This window comes from Vidua chalybeata, chromosome 19 (assembly GCF_026979565.1).
Source record: "Vidua chalybeata isolate OUT-0048 chromosome 19, bVidCha1 merged haplotype, whole genome shotgun sequence".
In the NCBI taxonomy this organism is placed as follows: Eukaryota; Metazoa; Chordata; class Aves; order Passeriformes; family Viduidae; genus Vidua; species Vidua chalybeata.
In genome coordinates, this window is record NC_071548.1 from 6957738 (window position 1) to 6980565 (window position 22828).

The following is a 22828-nucleotide window of genomic DNA, read 5'->3' on the forward strand; positions in this document are numbered from 1 at the left end:
CGTCCTTCCCAGCCTGAGCTGTGGCAGCACTGCTGGCCTCTGTCCCAGCACCTGTGGGGCTGCTCCTGGAGCTCCGGCCTCTGGCCAGATGTTGCCCCAAGCTCCACTCATACAATTCCAACACTGAGGCCCCTCAGGCCAAATTTTGACTGTATTGGACAACATCCCAAGGTGAAGTGGGTGAAGGAACCAACGCCAGTGTTTGTATCTCTTCTTCGGCATTGCTGTGGTGCTTGTCAGGTATCAGCAATCACAGCTGAGAAGTGAAAAGCCTCCTGAGCACCCATGAAAGCTCCTGTTATCCAGGGATCACTCTGGCACAGCACAAACCCCACCCCAAACCAAACCCCACTCACAGAGCAGTAAGTGCTTCCACAACCAACTGTATAGATCTGATGTCATGGTCAGTTCAATAACGCCAGCGGCATCAGAGGATGGACATTACAGAAGTGTCAGATGTTGTTTGCTTGCCTGGATGTAACAAAAGCCTTTTAGTTTCAATTTACTGCTGGGGAAAATGGAAGCAGAGGAATTTCCCAAGGCAGCAGCAAGCCAGAGCTGGGCACAGCGAGCAGCTGCCCTGAACTCGTGTCCTTCAGGCCACAAGGCAAACATTTCCTGACAGCCAACAAACAACGGGGACAGGGGAGGGAAGGGGCAGAACGGAATGATTTTATTTCCACAATCCCTCCTTTTCCACAGAAAAGGACCCACAGACCCTGGCAAAGCTGCCATCCGTGCAGGCATTCCCCACAGCAGCTGCCTCCTGCAGGAACCACGTGCTGGGAGCACTAAGGGGTCCCCAAAGTTAAGAAGGACACAAACCCCAGGAGAGTAAGGCCACCTTTCCTTAAGGATGAGCTCACCCTGCAGCAGCGTGCCAGGCTGGTCTAAAGAGAGAAGCAGGAGTGTGCATGCTGCTGCTGGGACACTCCCATTGCTCCCAGCCCAAGGAATTGTGTAAATGGGAGGAGGATGCATCGAGCGCTGCGTGGGACCCCTGGCATCCTGTCAAACTGAGAAGCAAAGAGGGAAAAAAAAAAAAAACCAACAATGGATACGTTTTTATTTCCTTATGTTCTACCAGGGGAGTCGGTGACTTGCAACTGCCTTACTCGTTGTGCAACCCCAGGGCTGCCCAGCCCACCTCCCTCCCTCCTCCCTGTCCTTGTCCTGCACACACCGCAGTGCTTGTGGCTCCCTCATGCCCAGGTGGCCAGGCCACCTCCTCAGGGACACTCCAAGAGGCAGATGGGACTCGTGACTCCTGGTCACACACGAATTCTGTCAAGCAGCTCGCCGAGCCCCTGATCTCATCTGATCCAGGTGTACCTGTACATCCCAATTCTTCCACGGTGACCAGTTTCTCCATTTCTGAGGATATCTAATCACACAGGAAGCTGGCTGGACTGAAATGCAACATATTCCTTCAGCTTCTGCAACAACCACAGGGAAGAGCAGAGCTGCCTTTGCAGCAGCTCCCCAGCGCAGAGGGAAACAACCAGAAACAGTCATTCCTCCTGGCAGAGAGGAGGTGGTGACTGGGAGGTGAGGAGGGAAGAGAGCTCAAACAATCTGCCAGCAGCACAAACTTTGTTCCCACTCCAGTTCTGGCTCAGAGGCGAAGCAGCCAGCAGAAAAACCCAAACCAAAACAAACCCTTAAGAAACAAGGAAGCTGTTCCCATGTTTGTAGTGACTTCTGAAACAGCATCTCCTGTCCCCCAGAATGCTGAGATGAAAGCAGGAAATACGAGATGCTTTTTGACCAGATTTTTGCAAGGGATTCTATGCAAAATCTCCCACTCAACAGCTTGTAAGATCCTGCAGATTCCATGGAAGGCGGCTCAATGGGGAAGAACAAATTGGCACGAGAAACGCACACACTGGACAAAACCCTTTCAAGTCAAAAGTCCCAAACAACAAAAGCTCTGTTTTATTAATCTGCTGCCAATTATGAGTGTCACGTGCACTGTGTGATGCTTCAGACTGGCACCACAGGAGTTAAAAAAGAAGGGAAAAAGCAGAAGCAAGCAGGCCCCTGAGCTGTGTGTGCAGAGCCGGCTCTGCCTGGCTGGAGCTGTCTGGGCTCCAGCAGCAGTGAGGAAAAGCCGGCAGAGGGCAGGGAAATGCCACAGGAATTCACAGACAAGGCAGAGAAGATGCAATAAACCACATTTCCTTCCTTCCCTGACACTCTTTGCAGCACAGAGCATAAGTGCTGCAGCACAGTTAAACCACAACACTCCTGACTCACTGGACGCTGCCTGGGACCCTCCTGCAGCAGCTCCTTGCGGGAGCAATCCAAGCCCACAGCATTCCTGGGACAGCACGTGGGCTGTGGCCCAGGCCAGCACTGGGGTTTCCCCAGGATGAGCTCAGCCTCCTGGTGTTCAGCAGCCAGGATGTTATTCCAAACCTGTCCCCTCGCTCTTCCCGCTTCCCACCACTACAGCGGGGTAATAAAACACATTCTTGAGCCCTGAGCTCCACAGTCTCTCCACGAGGAGAGAAGATGCCAGGCTATGCACATTGCCCTCGTGGTCATTGGTGTTCCTCTCAGCCACTGACCTGGCAAAGGCTGGACTTTATTTCTTGGGATGGGACAGGACAGTCACCACTCACCCCACTGCAGAGGTGCTGCAGAGCTCAAGCCCAGCAAACCCTGGGCAGATGCCTAATGCAAAGCTGATACAAAGTCTGACATCACCTCACAGAAGGGTTTTAAAATACCCAGAGAGAATTGAATCCATTAGAATATTTCCTCACAAACCTCGTTCTTACTGGCATTCTCTGGACTTCAGATTAGCCCACAAAATAGAGGCAAAATCTCTTCAACCATCAGTGCAGTTTGTGCACTGCTGACACGCACAAAGGAGAACTCGTTTCTCCTCATTTCAGGTGTAGTTTTAAAGTTGAGTTGTAGCCTAAAAATCAGCACCATGGTGCTTCAGGAATGCAGCACATCCATCCTCCCTGAGATGGGAATGAGTAACACGCCAACGGGGCAGGGCCCAGAAAGTCAGAACCACTGGGTATGGGAACAGGGAGTTGCACAGGTGCCCTCCTGCTCGCTATTCCCTTGCCAAGGTGCCCTCTTTCCCTCTGTGGAGTTTACTGCAGGTGACACTGGGAAGCACTGACTGAAATACCCAGGTTAGACATGCAAGAATTGATATTTATCTGTCTGAAGTGGGACCACGTTCTGAACAGCAAAACAAGCTCCCACACGCAGGTTTCGTGTCAACACAGGGCCTGGAGGTGTGCCCACGGCTCAGGAAGTCAGCAGGGCCCTTTGATGTGGCTCTGCACGAGAAGCAGCAAGCTCAGAACCTCAGCAGAGCCAATTAGCCCAACAAAGGACCCGTTTAATTTAGCAGTGCTGCTTCCAGGGCTCAAGACTGTTCACCTGAAAGGACATACACAGCCCTGGATGTTTGGGGCCAGGGTTCACTAAGCAGAAGCAGAACTGGCTGACACTTCCCTGTACACTCCATAGGAGTCTGAAGCAAGACAGAGCATTGAGCTCAACGCCACTGTGAAGTTTCTCAACTTCCTTCAGCACCTCCAAGATCAGCACCCATCACCCAGAAAGCAGAGAAAGGCTGCACTCACCTGCTTTCACTGTCCATGAACACGGAACTGCTGCTTTTCCCCAGGGCTTCACTGATGGGAGAGAGGCAGAAGGGGGAAGAGAAGGCATCAGAATCAGAGTCAAACGTGCTGTCCCTGCTCACATCGTCAGCAGACAGCTCCAAGGAGCCCTCGTCCTCCCTGCAGTCCAGGCCCTCCTCCGTGCCCTCCGACCTGTTGTGCTCCTCCTGGGAGCTGACGGTGGACAGGGTCCCTGAGTCGCTGCGGGGCGGCTGCGGGGACCGGCGGGCGCCGCTCTGCGGCAGCGTCTCCCCTTCCGAGGAGGGGGCCCCGTCCCTCACGAGCTGGGACACGGTGAGGACCTCGTCCCCCCTGAGGCCCAGCGCCCCTCTCTGCCCCGGGGGGGACGCGGGCCGGCCGGCGCCCAAGGCCTGGGCGTGGCGGCCGCGCTTTCGGGGCGCCTTGCGCACCGGGGAGCTCTCGGGGGTGACGTAGCGCAGGGCTTCCTCATCCTGCCGCTGGATGCGGGAGTTGGGCACCCAGGCCAGGATCAGCGTGGTTCCCAGCAGCTCGTCCTTCTCCAGGTACAAGCACAAATAGCCTGAGAGAGAGCACAGGAGCAGCAGGTGTGACACGGAGTCGTTCCAAGGGAGCTGCATTACCCTGACACTTCCCTTTCCCCATCTCTCCATCCCTGCAAACGTTCAAGGCCGAGCTGGGTGGGGCTCTGAGCAGCCTGGTTTGGTGAAAGGTGCTCCTGCCCATGGCAGGGAAGATCTTTAGGGTCCTCCCTTTACCTTTTCAGGAGATGATCTTTAAGGTCCCCCCCCCAACCCCAAACCATTCTGTGATTCCTGCTGCTCCACTACCACTACACACGGGCAAAACAAACCCTTTAATTTACCGGGACAGAATTCTGTCGAAGGAATTGTGGAGTGCTCAGCATTATTCAGTATTTGCAAATCATTTCAAGTCCACATGTGGCTTCTGAATAGTCTGAATTCCCTCTGGCCTAACTGAACACAGAAATGACATGCAAATACTTGGACTTCCTGGACAGATTTACTAATCAAGAGTAAATTATAAAATATGTTCCCACATGAAAAAGTTCTACTGTTTCTTAGTTAAACAATTTCAAGTGCCAGCTGAACATTGATTTCTCAAGAATATTTACCTTAGTGTAGCTGAAGGGCTACAGTATTTATGGGAAGCCAATGGAAAAAGAAGACACCCACACCAAAAGGAAAGCAAGGGTCAGTGTTCAGAGAATAATTCATTTTGTGAAGCTAAGCCAAGAGCCACAGGTCTTTGATGAGAACATGAAAGAGCACAGGAACAGATGAGAATAAAAGGACAGAGCAGGATTTATCCTCATTTACTCCAGTGCATGCAGCCTCAATCAGGCTTTTTGGATTTTCCCTTTACCAGCGGTTGCCGAGGCCACTCCAGCAATGACAGCTACAAGAGGATACTTGGATTTCCTGAACAATTCAGGGACATGAATGAGCAACAGAAGTTATGTCCTCACATGACAACTTCTGACTGCACAAAACTACACCAGTAAATCCATGCTGGACCAGAAGAGAAAGGAGCAATATCACCAATCTTCCTACTAAAAGAAGAGCTAAAGATGGATCAGCTCGTGGATGGCTTTCCTGAGCCTTCCACAGAACTGCCTTGCCCTGTCCCCCACTGGCACCTCTGCATTTCTTAGAGCCCACGGTGTAGAACTTGATTGAAGCAACACCCAGGAGAGAGAAAAAGAGAGAATGGGCAGCGTCTGCAACACCCCATCACCTGGATGGTGCTCCCCGACGCCCTGCAGCAGCTCAGGGGGGTGGACACAGACATTGTTCTTGGAGTAGATGATGTCCCCATCGAGCACGGAGGAGGCGCCGGCGCCGGGAGTCAGGGTCAGGAGGTCGGACGCTTTCGAAGAGGCTCGACGGAGGAGTCGCCCCAGAGACATCGCCAGGGAAATGTTTCCATCATCTGTCAGCTCTAGTCAGGAGCCAAGTTCAGAAGATCTGCCAAGGAGGAGGAAAAGATAGCGTGAGAACCAAAATAACGACAGCTCAGCACGTGCCACCCACTGTCTGAGGACAAGTCTCCCATCAATCCACACCTCAGGCAAGAGCCCGCTGATGCTGTGCATCTGTAACATCACCTTCATGCCTCAAAGGTGCTCAAGCACAGAATCCCAGGACATTTTTCTCTGCAGTGAAGAAACATGAAGGCAGCAGAACACCACAGGGAGGAGGCAGAGCAGCAATGCTGGCCGCTGAAATCCCCCCTGAGGGAGCAGCTCAGCGTGTGGACCTGCCCGGGGTGTCACTGACCCGGGGATGTCACAGAGCCAGAGCTGATCCCAGAGGTTCCTTCAGCACAGGAATGGCTGAGACCTCAGCACTGCACATGGGGCTGCTGCTCCAGCCACAGCATCTCCAGAAACAACATCAATCAAACACACTTCGTCTCCTGCTTGCTGCTTCTGTGTGTTTGAGGTTTTCGGGGTTGGGATTTTTCTCTGTGAGGTTGTTTTTGGGTTTGGTTTGGGTTCTTTTGGGCCTTGCCAGAGATGAGGCTCAAAAGCCCTGTGTTCACCAGGGAGGGCAGAGCCTGGACACGGAGCACCAACTCAAGGCAAACATTTCACCCGCCCAGAGTTTCACAGAAGTGTGGAGCACAATCCCCAGCTCACCCCCAAATAAATGAGATGTGCTGCTTGCTGGGGCTGCTGATGAGGAGCTCTGCAGTGGACCCAGAGGGGTCACCCAAGCTCTAAAGCATTCAGCAGATGGACCAGGACGTGCTGGAAGAGCAGGAGGGTCTCACACAAAGTGAGAGCAGGCTCTCTGCAGCCATCCCCAGCTGGGAAGCACCAGAACCACAGCAGTTTCTGTTCTGCCAAAACCAGAGGAGAAGAGGAAACTCCCACTTCTGTTCCTTTGTGTTACCATGGCCCAGCTTGCTGCGAAGAGGCCGGTGTGACCCAGCCCAGCCCAGCCACAGCCACGCTCCCAGGCCCAGGGGGAGCTCAGCCCGGGGTGCTCCTGGGGACCAGTCCCACGCTGGGCTGCAGGGCATGGCCACGAGAGCCAGAGAGGAAAATACAGCAGACAGGCCCTGGCCTGGGGCATCTTCTGAGGAAATTCTTAAGGGCCTAAGCAAGCACTGTCTGATATTGAACAGCTCTGATTTCCTTAATCTGGTTTTGATGGCAAATCCAGCCAGCCCAGGAGGGCAGAAGGCAGGAATGGCAAAGGGGCATTTCCCAAAGGGCAGTGAGGGCTGCAGGGAAGGAAAACAGCTGTCCTGCCTCTGACAGATTGGTACATGCAGAAGACTGCAAATGAGACTGCCAAGCTGTTGACAGAGCCTCCATTAAAGGACAAACTATTGGTTTAACTGGCAGTGGGCACATTTGTCAGCTGGAATCACAGCAGAGGCAGTTCCTGTGTTTCAGCCTTTGCTGGGACTTCATGGAGGAGCCTCAACCCTGCTCTGTACCAGCAAGTGTTCAGGATAAGAGAATCACTTTGCAAGTCCTGCACACTCCTGTCTCCTGTCACCAGACACATGTATCCTCATGTCTCAGCCCCAAAAACCAAACACCAGTGGAGCCCTAAGCTCATTCTTGTCCACATTGCCAAAACCCACAGTTTCAGGCTCTGGGTAACACCTGGCAGAAAGTCATTTGCCTCAACCACATTTAAGGAGCAAAACACCTTTCCCCTCATTGCACCCTGCAAGAACAGACAGTAAATTCTGGTGCAACTTCTCCTTCCCCACACTGAGTTACAACATGCTGTTTCCAAACAGGGCCAGGGGAGTCAGAGGCAGTGATGTGGAGCCACCTGGCCGGAGACCTGGGCCTCCAGCACACCTGGGCAGGGTCACCTGTCAGCACAACACTGGCTACAGCAGCACAGACCTTCATCCCTGTCAGCAGCTTCCTCAGAACCCCAAAAACCAGCGGATGCACAGGAGGAAGGAGGCACCAGCTGGCTGCTGCTGCTGGCCAGGGAGTGCTTCCTCAGGAAACACAGGGGCTGGAGCTGGAAGGGCTCATGAGAAACAAGAGGGCGTGTGATGTCCTGCTGCAGCTCCCAGGGTGCTCCCAGGAGGGCAGGGGAGGCTCAGGACGTCTCTGCCAACAGAGGCACCACTTAATGAGCTTTCACCGGGCACAGAAAGAACAAAGCGACAGGTAAAGATCAGAAGCTGCTCCCTGGAAAGCCAGAGGAATTTAAAGGGAAGTCTTGCTTTGATCCTGCAGAGCACCTGTTGTTCAGCACTGCCTGCACGTGCAGGTGGACGGCGCTGCAGGTACGCACAGGGCTGGGAAGAGGAAACCAAAAAAAAAAGACAAAAGGTTTGGAACACGGGGTCCTGCCAGCTCAGAGATTCAGTCCGTTGGACTTGTCCTGCAGAAAAGCTGCACATCAGGAATCAGAGACCTCTGCAGTGCTGCAGACAGTAGCCAGACACGCTGGGATATATAAATACCACCAGGAAACTCAATCCTTTCACTGTTCTCACAGGCCAGGGAATTCTTTGTAGCTTTGCTTGCGGGATTAATGAAAAACAGATGCAAGTCACAGGACAGCTTCGGGGAGGGTGACAAGAGTTATCTGGGCCAGGGAAAGAGATTGCCAAGGGAAGATAAAAGTGAGGGAAATGTATTAAAAGTCTTCACACATGGGAACTGTCACTGCCAAAGAAAGGAAGAGCTGTCGATGAAGGACAGGAGAGGCTGTAAGGCCGTTGAACTGTGGCAGGGAATACCTAGATTAGTCATTCCAGTAGCTGGAACAACGGTGCACCACAACAGGGAACCCCAAGGGGCCATTTACAACGCTGGGGTCTCAAAGGCCGCAGAAATAAAGAGCCAGTCAGTCCCAGTGGGGACCAGATGGTGGACTGGACCTCTGAAGGTCATCTAGCCTGCTGGTACAACCCCAAAAGTCCCTGAAACTCAGCTTGGGAAAGTGCACCTCCTTCCTAAAAGACAGGAGCTCATACAACACAAAGCAGCAAATCACAGAGACCAAATCTGCAGGGTTTGCTCTACTGCCAGCCCTTTTCCACGTGGGACAACATCTGCACACACAATCCGTGGGGCCTGGGTCGTGGGGAGAGGCAGGAACTGCTGCTGCCTCTTGTGTGCGCTTGGGAAAGCAGCAGGAACCCTCCCACAGCAGTAAATCAGCACCATTCAAAAAAATCCCCATTTTTCAAATTAATTTCATATTTATCTGCTGATCTGAAGGGATTCTTCTCAGTGTGGCAGAGCCAGCTCAGCTCTCCAGAAGCTGAAGCGCTGTGTTAGCTGATAAGCTCTTGCCGAGTGCCAATATTTATTAAGCACACACACATTTTCTTCTCCCACACACCAACCGTTGCCACTAAAAATCTTCTCCCCAGCTCCTGTGTGTGTTCACACAGCCCTGGCTGCTCTCCCAGACGGTGCCAGCACTTCTCAGCTTCGTGAGTGAGAAAGTGCTGGGGAGCCAATTCCTGCAACCGCCCGTGGTGCCTCTTCCCCAGATCCCATGCAGCTCCAGCCAGCAGTGTCCAGCCTGGCACCTCTTCCCCACATCCCTTCCAGCTCCAGCCAGCAGTGTCCAGCCTGGCACCTCTTCCCCAGAGCCTGTCCAGCTCCAGCCAACAGGATCCAGCCTGGCACCTCTTCCCCAGAGCCTGCCCAGCTCCAGCCAGCAGTGTCCAGCCTGGCACCTCTTCCCCAGATCCCATCCAGCTCCAGCCAGCAGTGTCCAGCCTGGCACCTCTTCCCCAGAGCCTGCCCAGCTCCAGCCAGCAGTGTCCAGCCTGGCACCTCTTCCCCAGATCCCATGCAGCTCCAGCCAGCAGTGTCCAGCCTGGCACCTCTTCCCCAGCTCCAGCCAGCAGTGTCCAGCCTGGCACCTCTTCCCCAGATCCCATCCAGCTCCAGCCAGCAGTGTCCAGCCTGGCACCTCTTCCCCAGAGCCTGCCCAGCTCCAGCCAGCAGTGTCCAGCCCGGCACCGGCTGCTCGCTCCCGCAGGACGCCGTTCCCTCCTCGGGAGCCCATCCCCAGGATCCTGTTTGCCTCGGCACCCGCTGCTGCAGGTTCCTGTATCCTGGCCGGGGATGCACGCTGTACACACCCAGCACATCTCCGGGGGCACCCGCAGCACCCGGCTCCTCTGCCAGCCCGGAGCGGGGCCGGCTGCAGCCGCAGCTCCGGTGCTGAGCCCTCGGTGCGCGCTGCCTCGCAGGGCACGTTCGCTTTGCCAGCCACACAAGCGAGCTGCGGGGCTCTGGGAGTGAAATGTGAGACCTGCAGCGTGCCCGGGCACGGCGAGAAACACGAGCTGTCAAACAGCAGCGCCGCACTGAGGAATGAAATGTCTCTGGGAAGAAAAAGGCTCGTTTTCTTCCTTGCCCTTAATAACTGGGATTTAATTTTACATATTTCAGGAGCGCACAGTCGCTGCAGCGGTGGGGCTCAGACACTGCACAATTTGCTGCCCCTTTCCCCTCTTGGGAACAGCAAATGCCAGGTTTGGAACTCTCAAGCACAGAGCAACGGGAGTAGGGCAGCCTGGAGTCAGGACTCAGCTGCCCCCAGGCCCCGGGTGGATCTGCTGTGCCACCCTCAGCTGGTCACTCACTTGATCTCTGCTCCTCTACAGGCACACGAGAGCCCTTGCACGACCTTCCCTCTGTATTACAACACCTCGACATTGGGAGTAAAAAGAGAAAAGCTTTCCAAACTCCTCGTTACGCTGGAGCCAGTTAAGAGGATCCAGCCAAATCAAGGAAAAGCATTTACCATGGGGAGCCACTCTGAAGTCATCCCATCTCATGGGGAGAATTATGTAGGTCGCCAGAAAGTGTTTCATTGCTGCCCTGCTGGAGCAGCAGTGGCTCACAGAGCAAGAGAAAAGGGAAGGGAACAGCCAAAATCTCCACACCTCCAAATGCAGTCGCTACAGCAGGACCAACTTCAGATGCATCTCAGCTGAGCAGGTAAAAAAGGGGCAGCAGCCTGAATCCTGCAGGGCTGTGACTCCAGGGATGAAAAGGGAAAGGGAATGCTATGTCAGGGCTGGCTGCTCCCAGCCACACCTGCTCAGGCATTAGAAAGCAAACAAAAAGCAAACAAAAGGCAAACAAAACTCACCGGCAGCACACGCTGCCACTGAGACACCGTGTGTGCCACATGTGCCTCCGTCCCCGATTTACCAGCTTTTCACCTCGCTTGTCTGCACTGCTCGGGCCACAGGAAACGCTTTTATGGCTTTTTATTCCCAACATCCTGCTGCTGTGTCCCGATAACAGTGTCAGGACTCGATCCTCAGAAACCAGCAGCTCACACCGCAGGAGTGTGGATCACAGCTGGCTGGGCGAGCTGACTGCAAGCTCTGTTCCCAGTGGGACAGACATCAGAGCACGCACCACCTCTGCCACTCCAACACCCTGGACTTTCCTTGCTCTTCCTATTCCGAGTAGCAGCTAAGAACAAAACACCTCTGCAAGACAAGCGCCCAGCCTGAGATCCGGAAAGGCAGATCTCCCAGAGGAAGCAGCCGAGCTGTTTTACAGAGTGCCAGCAGCACGGAGAGCAGTGCAGCACCCCACAACCCCTGCCTGCAGCACCCCGAGGCCGCTGCCAGCGATCCTGCACCCACCTTCCCCGCGGGTAACAGGGCTCAGGTGGATGTTGGGGTCACCTGGGAGAAAACCAGGTCCCCAAAAGGAAGGAAAGCATTGAAACACCCCGAACTGCACGGAGCCGCACCGAAAGAACGGAAGAGAAAGTTTGAGAACTATTTCGATTTCCACCAGCGGCCCCGGCGGCATCCCCGACCCCCGGGGCAGCATCCCGACCCCCGGATAACATCCCGACCCCCGGATAACATCCCCGACCCCCGGATAACATCCCGACCCCCGGGACGGCATCCCGACCCCCGGATAACATCCCGACCCCCGGATAGCATCCCGACCCCCGGATAACATCCCGACCCCCGGATAGCATCCCGACCCCCGGATAACATCCCGACCCCCGGGACGGCATCCCGACCCCCGGATAACATCCCGACCCCCGGATAACATCCCCGACCCCCGGGGCAGCATCCCGACCCCCGGGCAAGCTCCCGTTCTCCCGGAGCACCCGCCCGCTCCCGCCGCCCTGCGCGGGTCTCCGCCGTGGGAAGGGCGGACAAAGAGCGGGATCAAACACGGCCGTGCCCAGGTACCGGCAGGATCCCGGTGCCGGGCCCGGGGCTCCCGGGGCAGCGCTACAGGATCCCCACGCCCCGCCGCCCGCAGCCCGGCCCGGCCCCGCTTTACCGGCACAGACGAGCCCGGGGAAGCTCCCGGCGCTGCCCAGCCCGGGGCGGGCTCGGAGCCGCCGCCGCCGCCGCCGCCGCCGCTCCCGGCCCTGCGCGGAGCCGCTGCCGCCGCCCGCCCGCTCCGTCCGGCCCGCGGGGCTGTGCCCGCCCTGCGGCCCCGCCCGTCCGCGGCTGCCCGGCCCGAGGAGAGCACAGCGGGACCCGCCCGGTGCCGGTACCGGGGCCCGCGGGCGGAACCGGGGCTGGCGGGGGACGGAGCGCGGCCCGAGCCCCCCCGCGCGGCCGCGGATGGTGCGGCCCGAGCCCCCCCCCCCCCCCCGCGGGCCGCGGTGGTGCGGCCCGGGCGGTCACGTGAGCGGGTGTTGACGCGTTGCCTGGCAACGGGAACATGGCGGAGCCGCCGCGGGTGAGTCGGGGCTGGGCCGGGCCGGGCCTGCCCGGGGCTCCTCCGCCGTGCCGAGCCGTGCCGAGCCGTGCCGAGCCATCCCATCGATCCCATCCCATCCCGCCCGTCTGCCCCACTGCTCCCCGCATCGCCCGTCTCATCCCCTCCCGTTGGGTTCCGTCCCCTCCACCGGCACGGCCCGGGACCGTCCGGCTCCCCGGTGCGTGCCCCGTGCCCAGTCCCGCTGCTCACCCTCTCTTTATGGAGAGAAAGAAGAACGAGAATAATTTGACTACATGTTGTGCTGGCTGGAAGAATTTCTTTACTAAATCTGTCAGGGATTTTTTAAAATAGATGCGAACTAGAAGCACGTGGAAGTGTAAGTGGTGTGAAGTTTTGTCAGGATCTTTACGATCCCAGTGCTTGCTGGGTGACTGTTCTTGTAAATGAGATTAAACTTCCAAATTAAACTTCTGCGCCCTGTGGCAAAAACATGCCACAGCATTAAAATCAAATGGGAATGGCAATGTGCTGCTCTGCTTTCCACCTGTGCCGTGTGCCAGGCCACGGGTGAATGGGATGGCAATGGAGGAGTCTGTTCCTCAGTCCCCCTGCGGGAGAAGCCTGGCTGCAGGGCTGTGGCTGGGCTCTGCACGAGTGGGACCCTGTAATTGTGTTTTGGGAGTGTCTCTGTGCTGGCTCTAGAGCCAGGCCAGCTCGTGTTGATCCTTTGCTTGCCTTGCTCACGTCTCGTGACAAAAGCGAGCAGATGTGGAGGGGTACGTAGAGTTAGATGGAAAAGGAGGTTTATGTTTCGGGGGAAATCAGCTGAGACTTTGCCAGGCTGTGCAGATTGTGACCAGCATTTGTCCCCCCGGCCAGGGTGACATGGAGCAGCCAGGCCCAGGTGGAGGAGCCCCTGCAGCAGAGCCGGGCACAGGCACCAAGCCAGGTACCCCCCGTGCCTGTGTGATGTATCTGGAGCACAGCCTCTGCTTTTCTCCCGTTCTGGTCCTTGCTAATCCAACCAGAGGCACAGTGCTCTGAAGCCTAATCCCATTGCTTTACCTTTTCCCTTCCTCGTGGCCCAGGGAGCGAAGGACGACGCAGCTCTTGCCATGCAGGGCCGACCTCTGAGCTCCCCAGTGATGGTGGCAGCCAAAGACAGGACAAGGCAGCTGAGGGACACGAGAGAAGAAAACGGAGGGGCAAAAAAGCAGATGAAACAGAACTGATCGTCCTGGATCCAGAGCATGTGAGAAGTCTCTGAATCTTGCTGTTCTTTGCAGGGTTGGTGTTTGTGTTCCTCTGAAGCGCGTGAGGTGAGCTGTAAGCAGTGGCTGTTCAGCTGCCCGTGTGAAAATCAGTTTTGCCAGAGTATTAACTGCTGGCTGTGCCACTCAGTCCTGACCCCAGAGCTGCAGGTTCAGAAGTGAGCAATGCAGTGGGTAACCCTGATCCCTTCTGAAAGAGAAGTCCTTGCAGCAAGAGTGAGCAGGGTGGGTTCTCAGATGTAGCTCTTCTGGCATGGTCCTGATTTTCAAATATTCTCACTTTTTGGCATCTGCAAAAACCCACTCTGTAACATCTCTCACTTGCTGCAGTGAGTGTAGCTAAAATAAGCACACAAGTGTCTGTGGCAGAAATAAGATGTTTTATTGGGCGGGGGACGTAGCAGTGAGGCTTCTTCAGAATCTATTTACACAGAGTTTAATAATGCTGTCCTTCTTCACAGCCCCTGATGACAAGATTCCAGGCTGCCCTGAAGAATTACCTCACCAAGCAGATAGAACAAGTGAACCTAGACCTCCATGGAATGGTAGCCAGCCTCTCCTTTGCCTCCCCACAGCCCCTCCTGCCCGAGCTGCTGGGACACAGCTCCTCCCCTCTTGTGTCTGCAGAGATCAGCCGTGAAGACCAGCAAGGAGCAGAGGGAAGAGCTGGGGGTGATCCTCTATGGGGCCCAGCAGCAGCTGGGGCAGCTGGAGGTGGAGCTGGAGAAGAGCCACGAGCGCCGGTTCCGGGCGGCCGCAGCGCGGCTGCAGCTGGAGGAGGAGCTGCAGGGCCTCAGGGGGGCTCACAAGGAAACGTGTCACAACACAGATGATGAACGCAGGAAAGGTGACCCAGGCAGTCCTGGCAGGGTTTCCCAGTTCTAGAAATTAATTGGAATTTTAAGGCAAGCACTGGATTGGAATATTGCGGCAAAATAATGAAAGAGTTTCACTCCTGGAATTCTGTGAGCTGGGAATCCAGGAATTGCTTGCCAGGAACTTTGGTTGTGGAGCTGTACTCCAAGGCTGATGTAAATATGTATGCTGGGGAGGGCTGGTTCAGCTGATGTGTGAGAGTTTTGCTTCAGGAGCTTCTGTATTTTTTTCTCTTTTATCTCTGTTTAAGGTGTACCCTACAAACAAACTTCTCTGTAACTATTTTGCCTCTTGTCCCCCAGTCTCTGCAATGCAGACCCAGATTGAAAACCTGGCCTTGGAGCTCTTCTACGTGCAGAACATGGACCAGGACACGCATCATAGGCTTTTACTGATGAAACAGTCAGCAAAGAGGGCTGAGGCAGAGAAGATCCAGGCTGAGGTGGAAAAGAAAAAACAGGTACCGAGAAAAGCTGTCTTTGAAATAAATAAATGCAGGTGCCAGCAATCAGTCTTGGAGGATGTTCCACCTTGTCAGGAGGAAGGCTAGAGCGATTGAATCATGGAAAATGAGTGGGGATATTTTTCTCAAATAACTGAAAAAAATAAATCCAGAGGCTTTTCTGAAAAGAAGGAGAAACGCTGCCTGCCCCAGAAAGCAACGCTGCCCAGAGGGTTTGCAAGCCTTAGGACAGTAAATCTTCACTCGAGGAGAAGGGCTGTGGGGGAAAGAGGATATTTAATGAAGAAATATCATGTGTACGGGTCTTGAGAATGATTCTGAATCACAGAATTCCACAATGGGAAGGGAACTTGGGGAATGAGCAGAGCCAGCCGGTGCTGGAGCTCCCTCTGCTGCCTTCCAGGACACAATCCACGGGGTACTGCTGGTGCAGAATTCCGTGCAAACTGCTGAAATACAGTGGCTTTAGGAGGGCTTTAACAAAGGATTTTCAAATATATACATTATTAAGATTCCCAGTAGCTGGACAGGTGAACTCAGTGCTGACAGGAGGGATTGTGGCTTCAGAGCCACAATCAATTTACTGCTGCAGCTGCAATAATAAACAGTCAGCAAAGGTTTCATTCTCCTGCAAGCCGTCCCTGCTGCAGTTGTGAGCCATTTGTGCATGAATGGGAAAGTTTCAGTAGGACTCCAGTCTAATCCAGTTGCCAGTTTTAATTCCTTTTTTAGCTGATATTATTCTTGTAGGATACAGTTGGTTTAGCCTGAGATTCCATGACTCAGCCTGGACTGTTTGGCTCTGGCTCTGCAGGACCTTTTCCTGGACCAGCTGACAAGGAGAGTCCACCAGCTCCAGGAACAAATTGCTCTCTTTGAAGCTCAGCTTGTGGCCCAGGCAGAGGACACAAAAGTGACCCGGCAGGCAATCAGTGAGGTAGGAGGGGACTTGTCCCTTGTGGTTAATATTTCCCTCTGGCAGGGCTGACCCCTTTGGCCCATGCTCACGTGGTGTGCACAATGTGGAACACAGTTTCACAGTTTGTTCCTGTTTGGAAGAATGAGGACTTTTTTTTTCTTTTCCTTTGTCCTTAAGAAGTGCCTGTAAATCACTTCCTCCTGCCCTTCTCAGCAGTTTTTTTCATGCAGACCTGTGCTCTGTGGGCTGCTGAGAAATGAACCAGCCACGGAGTTGAAGCTGATCCTGCTCAGCACATTATGAACAAGAAAAGAAAAAATTGTATTGTAACACGATTTTTTTTTATTTTAACACAGAGTAGATTCACCCTGTCTGCCATCTCTCTGTTCCCCAGGCCAATCTGGAGGTCCAGGCTATTAACATGGAGAAAAAGAAGCTGATGGACCACTGGAACAGCAGCTTGGCTGGAATGAAGCAGAGGGACGAGGCCTATGTTGTCACTCAGGAGCTGCTGAGGTATGGTCTGAAAGCAGGCCCTGAGGACACCTCAGGTCCGGGCAGGAGGATTCTAGAAGGGGATTCTAGAAGGGGATTCCAGTGTCTCCTGTGGGGTTTAGTTAGCACTGTGTGGGCAGGGCGTGTCAGGCAGAACAAGTTCCCTGCTCTGAAGTACATAATAAATTTAAAGGATGAGAAGCACATTCCTTTGTTGCAGTTTTCTTTATCCTAACCACATCTCTTCCTCAGAATGTGGGGGGTTCTTGAAGCTGTTTAGAGTTTTTATGATCGTGTTTTATTCCTTTAAAAGAGTTCCCTCACCTTTGCAACATCTCCTACTCCAAAGAGCTGGATGTCAGGAAGGGTTTATCTCTCGTTATCAGGGTTTTGTGAGGCTTTTGGAAATGTTCAGGAAAGCCTCCCTGTTATTGCCAGAGGAAGTGTTTATTTGCTCATGAGCCTTAAAGCTTGACTGATTCTCTGAGAACAAACAATCTGCTTTTACATGGTGCCATCCTGGTCGGAATGGGGGCTGGGACAGTACAGAAAGAAAGAATCAATTTTCCTACACACATTTACTTTTAAATCTTAATGTCTCCATCCGTCTCCTGCTGACTCTGCACTGTCACAGCAGCTGAGCCCTTACAAACATCTTCCTTCTTGGGCAGTGGTCGCTGTAATGACGTGTTTGAAAAGAGGAATTTGTAGGTGGCTGTTCAGCACCAATCCCTGTGATGACTTTCCACCCTCTTTGCCCCTCCAGCAACTACAGACGTGACCTCAAGTCCCTAGAAGGGGACATCCATGGCTGTGGGAAGTCCATCAGGAAAGAGGAGGAGAAGAATGAGAACCTTGTCAGGCTCCTGAACCGGGCCCAGAATGATGCCAGTGTGACAAGGAGACTGATAGCCCAGTGCCTGCTGGAGCAGGAGGCCCTGCAGGTTCAGACTGGCACCTACACTCGAGTTCTCCATGAGACAGAGGAGACCCTCAGCAGGACCAAGATGGTGAGGAGAGGCCATGGGACATGAATCCTTTTGAATACTTGACTTGAATACCCTTCCTCAGGCAGTTGTAGTGATCCTGTCTCTGTCTTCCAACCTTTTAGGACCAGGCTGCTCACCTGAATGAGTTGCTGTCCATCAGGAAGGGTATAGAGAAGGGAACTTATGCCAACGAGCAGCTAGAGAGTGAAATCATGGCAAAGCTGCAGGACCAGAGGATGTCCAGCAAAGTTGCAAAGCACTTCTCTCAGCTGGCTGAAAAACTTCGGAACAGAAAAAGCAACCTGGTATGGCATCCCCCCTTGGGAGGGCAGGGAAGGAGGCACTGGAGCAGTGGGTCCCCAGCAGGGTTTGTCAGTGACTTTGTTCTGGTTTCAGGTCTGCATTGAAGCTCTGCTGAGTATTCCTCTCCAATCTGGTTCTCCCTGTGATCTTATTGCAGGATTCTGGTGTGTGTGAGAGAGCTTGGCCAAAAAGGCCTGACACAAAACACACCGTCCTTTACTTCAAAAATGGGGCAACATGATGAGCCCTGGGAGTATTCACTATGAAGTTCTAGCATTTCTTATGTACTGAAGAAAAACATTGGCCATGTGGTGCTTCTGTAATCTAATTTTAACTAATTTTTATTTCTATAATTCATCGTGCAATGGGATGCAGGCAGCTCTCAGCTCTGAGGAACATCCAAGGAAGAGTCCGACTGTTCAGCCAGTCCAACAGTCCAATCTTTAATCCATGATAAGTTGCTCTCTCTGGGAGTGTATAACTGGATCACTTAGAAGCATTAGAAAACTCAGCCCAGCCCTTCTCACCCCCGTGAGTGCTGTGCTGGCTGTTAGGTGGGGGGGTGTGTGCCAGGTGTGCTGGAGAAGGGACAGTACAGGGATGTCCTGGTACTGGTGGCAGGTAACTGGAGACAGCTGGGCAAGGGCTCATTGCAGGAGGGATGAGTGAGGGCTCTTAAAGGTTTTTGGAATGTTTAGGCTCCTTAATGCTTTTCAACAGCTGTATGGGAGAGGTAGATATTGTATTACCTGGCAATTGATGGAGAAGCAAAGATACACAGCAGGTAAGTAGCTTATGGCTTGTAGTGCAGACCTGGGAGTAGAATCTCAATCCCCTGAGTCCTGTGCTGGACAAGTGGCATTACAACTCAACAAGGTGTTGTTTGGGTCAGTGATGTGTTTCCTCTCTTGATATTCCCAGGAGCTGGATTTTTACAAGGTTGAGAACGATGTGGCCCAGATTATGCTGAACGCAACCAATACCAGCTGCAGGCTGACAGTTCACCAAAAAACACTCAGTGAGGTGGACAAGGAAATAAAAAATACGAACGAACTGATCGCCTGCCAGGAAAATGAGATTGCAAAGTCCAGGCTCCTGTCTGACAGGAAGGGAGGGATCATCTGCCTGTACAACAAGAAGCTGGAGATGCTTCTTTCTCAGCAGGGGGTAGGTACTTTTGTGTTTCAGCCCCAATTTTGATTTTATTCTTTGTGGTGGCCACAGATGTCCCTGACCAATGTAACTGTGTTAAGTGTTGGGTAGTTCAAACATGCAGGCATCAGCACTGTGCTTTACAAGCTACATTGGTTAATGCAGGCGTTTCTGTTTATCAGTTCATAATGCAGTGAAGGGAGTTGTGAAATGAGGGCGTGCCTGGCACGGATCCCTCTGGGACTTGCCTGCACCTGATGAAAATGTCAAATGGCATCAATGAGGAAATAGGATCTTGTTAGGAAAATCTGCAAACACTGGGGAGGGGAGAATGGGGCAGGCAGTGAGATTTCAGTAGTTTGAGAGTTGGCCCTGTTGGGATGACTCCCAGATCTGTCCCTGGCAGTGTAAGACCTTATGGATACCCATGGGGAAATGAGTCCTGTGCAAACTTTGGAATGTCCAGATGCTGTAAACAGCTCGGGCAGCTTCTGCCTGATTTAGCCCAAACTTTGCTCTTGTACAGGGGCAAGAACTGGGACCACTGGAAATTGAGATCAACAAGCTGAACAAGCTGATAGAAGAATGCAACTCGGAGGTGATGACGTTGCAGAAGTACTGGCTCAATGAGCAGAAGGAGCTGGTGAAGCTGACACGGGAGCGGGAGGAACAAATAACCTCCCTGGACACGCTGCAGAAGCAAATCATCATCATGCAGCAGAGGAAACTGCGCCTTGAAAGTTCGTCATTCCTCAAAGTTCAACTCTTCCTTAAATGTTCATCTGTGAAGGGGGGGAAAAGGGAGTGGGGGGTTACAGATGGGAAAAGCTGGACCTGCCCCAAAGAGTGCTCCAGGCTGTGTGTGAGCAAGAATTCCAACAGCCCAGGCACTCCTGCTGATTGCACCTGGTTATTATTATTATATAATAATAATATTTTATCCTTATAAGGATTGATCCTACTGACCCTAAGTGACAATGTCACCTCTTACACTTGTTAAATAAAGTTTGCAAGTAGTGGGTAGGTAAATGTCCCCAGCAATGACTGCACTTTCCTTGGCCAAACCCAACTTTTTCCCCCAGGAGTCTCCTTCAAAACATTTTTTTCGTTTTTGAGTGTGTGGAAAATCATTTTGGCTGAGACATGTCATGGGACACGGGTGGCTCTGCCTGAGGTGTTGCCAGCTCTGATAGCCATTTGTCACACCTTGTCTCTGTTCAACCCAGTGCTCAGGGGAATTCTAAGACTTTTTTCTGTTCACCCGTAGATGAATTTCAGCAGGAAATAAAGGAACAGAAGGACGTGGAACGGCACATGAAGGACATGTCAAATGACTTGATAAAGTTGAACATGTTGATCAACAAGAACAACAGCAGCGTTGAGGACCTGCAAAATGGCAGAATTGTCACAGAGAATGAGTTTGTGCAGTCTCTCAAGGTACTGAGGCACCTGGCACCTCATTCCCAGATCTCAGCCTCCCGTGCAGATCAGAGGCAAACAGTGATCCTGGAAAACCTTCTCAGCCTGACAACACTGTTTTGTTCTTCCCAAATCTAGGCAGCAGAAAAAGAATCCATGGAGATGCAGGAGAGGCACAGTAAACTGACTGAGGAGAAGGAAAGGCTCCTGAACAGCCTGGTAGAAGCAGAGTAGGTACCAGAGTGCCACAGTCCTGTGTGACTGTGTCCATGTTCCCATTCTCCTGCAGTCACCTGGCACCAGCAAATGTGCTTCTAACCTTCCTGGAGAAGGGGATGAATGTTTGAAAGGTGTTTCAGCAGTCTCTGGAACCAGCAGGAGCTGGGAGGATGTTGGCTTTAACAGTTCCAGCATGTGTGAGCTGGACCTTGCCAAGATCCATGTGGGAAGAGTCTGCCAGTAACTGGCAGTGAGTGTGCTGCACTGGGCAGGTCGTTGGGGGTCTAGCTTTCTCCTTCCTTCCCCTTTCTTGTCTGAAGGCATCAGATCCTGCTGTGGGAGAAGAAGTTCCAGCTGGCAAAAGAGATGAGGGAAGCAACAGATGCACTGTTAGAACACGGCGAAATCCATGACATGAAAACAGAGATTCGGAGGATGCAAGTAAGGCACGGGGAAGGAGGGCTGAGGAGGGGAAGCCACCCAGTGTACTCAGCCTTGGAGTGGCTAAAACATGAGGCAGGAGATGAGAAACAGGCTGGAGAAGTGGCATCTTCAGGGCCCGGGGTGGGACTCCAGAGCCCTGGAGCTCGACTGAACTGAGCACATCCAGCCCACACATTCCCCGTGCCAGCCTCAGCAGAATCTGGATACTCCCAAGAAATCTATTTAAATTGCAGCATGTCTGCCACCTGATTCTGTGCCCCTGATTTATGTGCAGTGTTGATTACTAAATATTGCATCACTTTAATCACTGGTTTAGGGAAGTGTTCCCTCTCCTGGCAGAGAAGCTCAACCCCTTCATTCTCAGGATGCTTCTGCTTTTTTGCTTCTGCTCTTGCTAATGAGGTTCAGGCTAACATTTTGAGTATTGGTGTAGACAGATTGATAATCCAGGCCTCTGCCTTCCAGATCCACACACAGCAAACCAGGTTTGGACTTGGATCAAATCTGGCTTGCAGGCACTCATGTCCCACGTATCTGTTTTATGCTGGTGGGATGTGCCACCCAGGCAGCTTCCCTCGGTGCTCTTGGTAAACATTTGGGATTTTGAAGCTGGTTTGGGATTTTGAAGCTGGTCTTGGCAAACGGCAGGTCCGCTATGGGCAGCTGCAGAAGCAGCAGGAGCTGTTGATTCGGGCGATGGAGGCGTGTGTTTCCCAAAGAGGGACCATAGCAGATCGGGCAGAGGCTCAGAGCAAACTAAAACACAGCACCAAGAGCGACTTCCAAAGCAGGAAACAGGAGCTGAAGAAGAAGATCAGGGAAACCCAGGAGGTGAGCAAGGAAAGTGGGGCTGCAGGAGCTCACACAGCTGGCCTTGTGGCGAGCAGCAGTGAGCACAGCAGTGTCCGTGCACAGACCGGCACAGGGGCAGGCTTGGAAAGCCATTCATTGAAAATCCCCCAAAACCCAGTTCTGGGAGGATGGTCAGGAGTGCAGCTGAACTAGAGAACTGAAATCTGCCATTCCCTTCTCTTCCATTCACTAGAACATTTATGAGTGCAACCAAACCATGGAGGAGCTGGAGACCATCCAAGAGTCCCTCAATGACAACTTTTCAGAAAAGCAGCAGGAATTGCACCAGCTCCAGGCTGAGACTGACAGCCTCATGTTGGACAGGGAATGCCTTCAGAACGAGAAACGATGGGTGAGCACATCCACTCCCTTAGAGCATGTGAGCCAGCCAGAGCCTGCTGCTTCCTCTGCTGCCAGCTCTGTCCTCAACTGGGCGTGTTCAGTGTGGTGTTACATTAACTGAGCACGTTTTGGGGGCTCACCAAGAGCCAGCTTGAATATTGAAACCCTGTCCTGGTGTAAGCCCTGCCTTACATATGTGGGATTTTCTCTGATTTATGGAATTCTGTGACGTCTGTGCCCCTCCAACACTCAGGCTGTTTGAGGGTGCTGTTTGGCTGTTACAGTGAGGAATTCACAGCTCTGTCCTTCCCTTGTCCAACGTGATGGTCGCAGCACCTGACACGATCCCGCCCATGCTTTTCCTGCTGTCACAGCCCCTTCTCCTTTTGCTTTTCTCAGAACCTGTTGGAGCTTGTGGCCCACCAGACGCACCAGAAGCAGCTGCAGGCACTGAGGCAAGGGAAATACAAGGCCCTGTGCCACTCTGAAGAGGCCTGCATGAACCAGCAGGAGAAGCTGCAGGGGCGGCTGCAGACCATTAACACCATCGTGCAGCAGATCCAGGAGGAACAGCCCCAGCACCAAAGGGCTCTGCAGTGGCTCAGTCACTGCTTGAGATCCAAGCTCGGCTCGGAGAAAGCCTGACAGAAACATAGAAAATACATGTAATAGCTTTCACATTCTTCCACAGGCTCCAGACTTTGTAAATAAATAAACAAACAAACTAATAGATAAGCAGGTGCAGGGTATAATATTTACTTTG

General features: G+C 53.2%; 2 protein-coding genes across 5 annotated transcripts in view; one reads left to right on the forward strand and one right to left on the reverse strand.

The window, feature by feature from the left end:
* The window catches only part of TBC1D16 (TBC1 domain family member 16), a 31796-nt gene extending 19770 nt beyond the window's left edge, over nucleotides 1-12026 (reverse strand). For 2 of the 3 annotated variants that reach the window (XM_053960440.1, XM_053960439.1), the window contains exons 1-3: nucleotides 11932-12026; nucleotides 5391-5620; nucleotides 3615-4194 (exon numbers count right to left, since the gene is read on the reverse strand). In XM_053960440.1, coding sequence (XP_053816415.1) covers nucleotides 3615-4194; nucleotides 5391-5562 — 752 coding nt within the window. In that variant the 5' untranslated portion in view covers nucleotides 5563-5620; nucleotides 11932-12026. The remainder of the gene's footprint in view (nucleotides 1-3614; nucleotides 4195-5390; nucleotides 5621-11931) is intronic. The other variant, XM_053960441.1, reaches the window with a different exon arrangement.
* Nucleotides 12027-12288: 262 nt separating this feature from the next.
* Nucleotides 12289-22819, forward strand: CCDC40 (coiled-coil domain containing 40). 2 transcript variants are annotated; one of them, XM_053960333.1, is made up of 18 exons: nucleotides 12289-12339; nucleotides 13201-13270; nucleotides 13410-13573; nucleotides 14054-14137; nucleotides 14220-14439; nucleotides 14771-14928; nucleotides 15746-15868; nucleotides 16245-16366; nucleotides 17112-17355; nucleotides 17457-17639; nucleotides 18559-18804; nucleotides 19316-19529; nucleotides 20057-20226; nucleotides 20347-20438; nucleotides 20748-20868; nucleotides 21520-21702; nucleotides 21917-22075; nucleotides 22465-22819. In XM_053960333.1, the coding sequence occupies exons 1-18, from the start codon at nucleotides 12322-12324 to the stop codon at nucleotides 22708-22710; spliced, it is 2817 nt and encodes a 938-aa protein (XP_053816308.1). In that variant the 5' UTR covers nucleotides 12289-12321; the 3' UTR covers nucleotides 22711-22819. The 2 variants fall into 2 exon arrangements, with proteins under 2 accessions (XP_053816308.1, XP_053816309.1); XM_053960334.1 differs by lacking the exon at nucleotides 12289-12339 and adding an exon at nucleotides 12348-12697.
* Nucleotides 22820-22828: the final 9 nt, after the last annotated feature.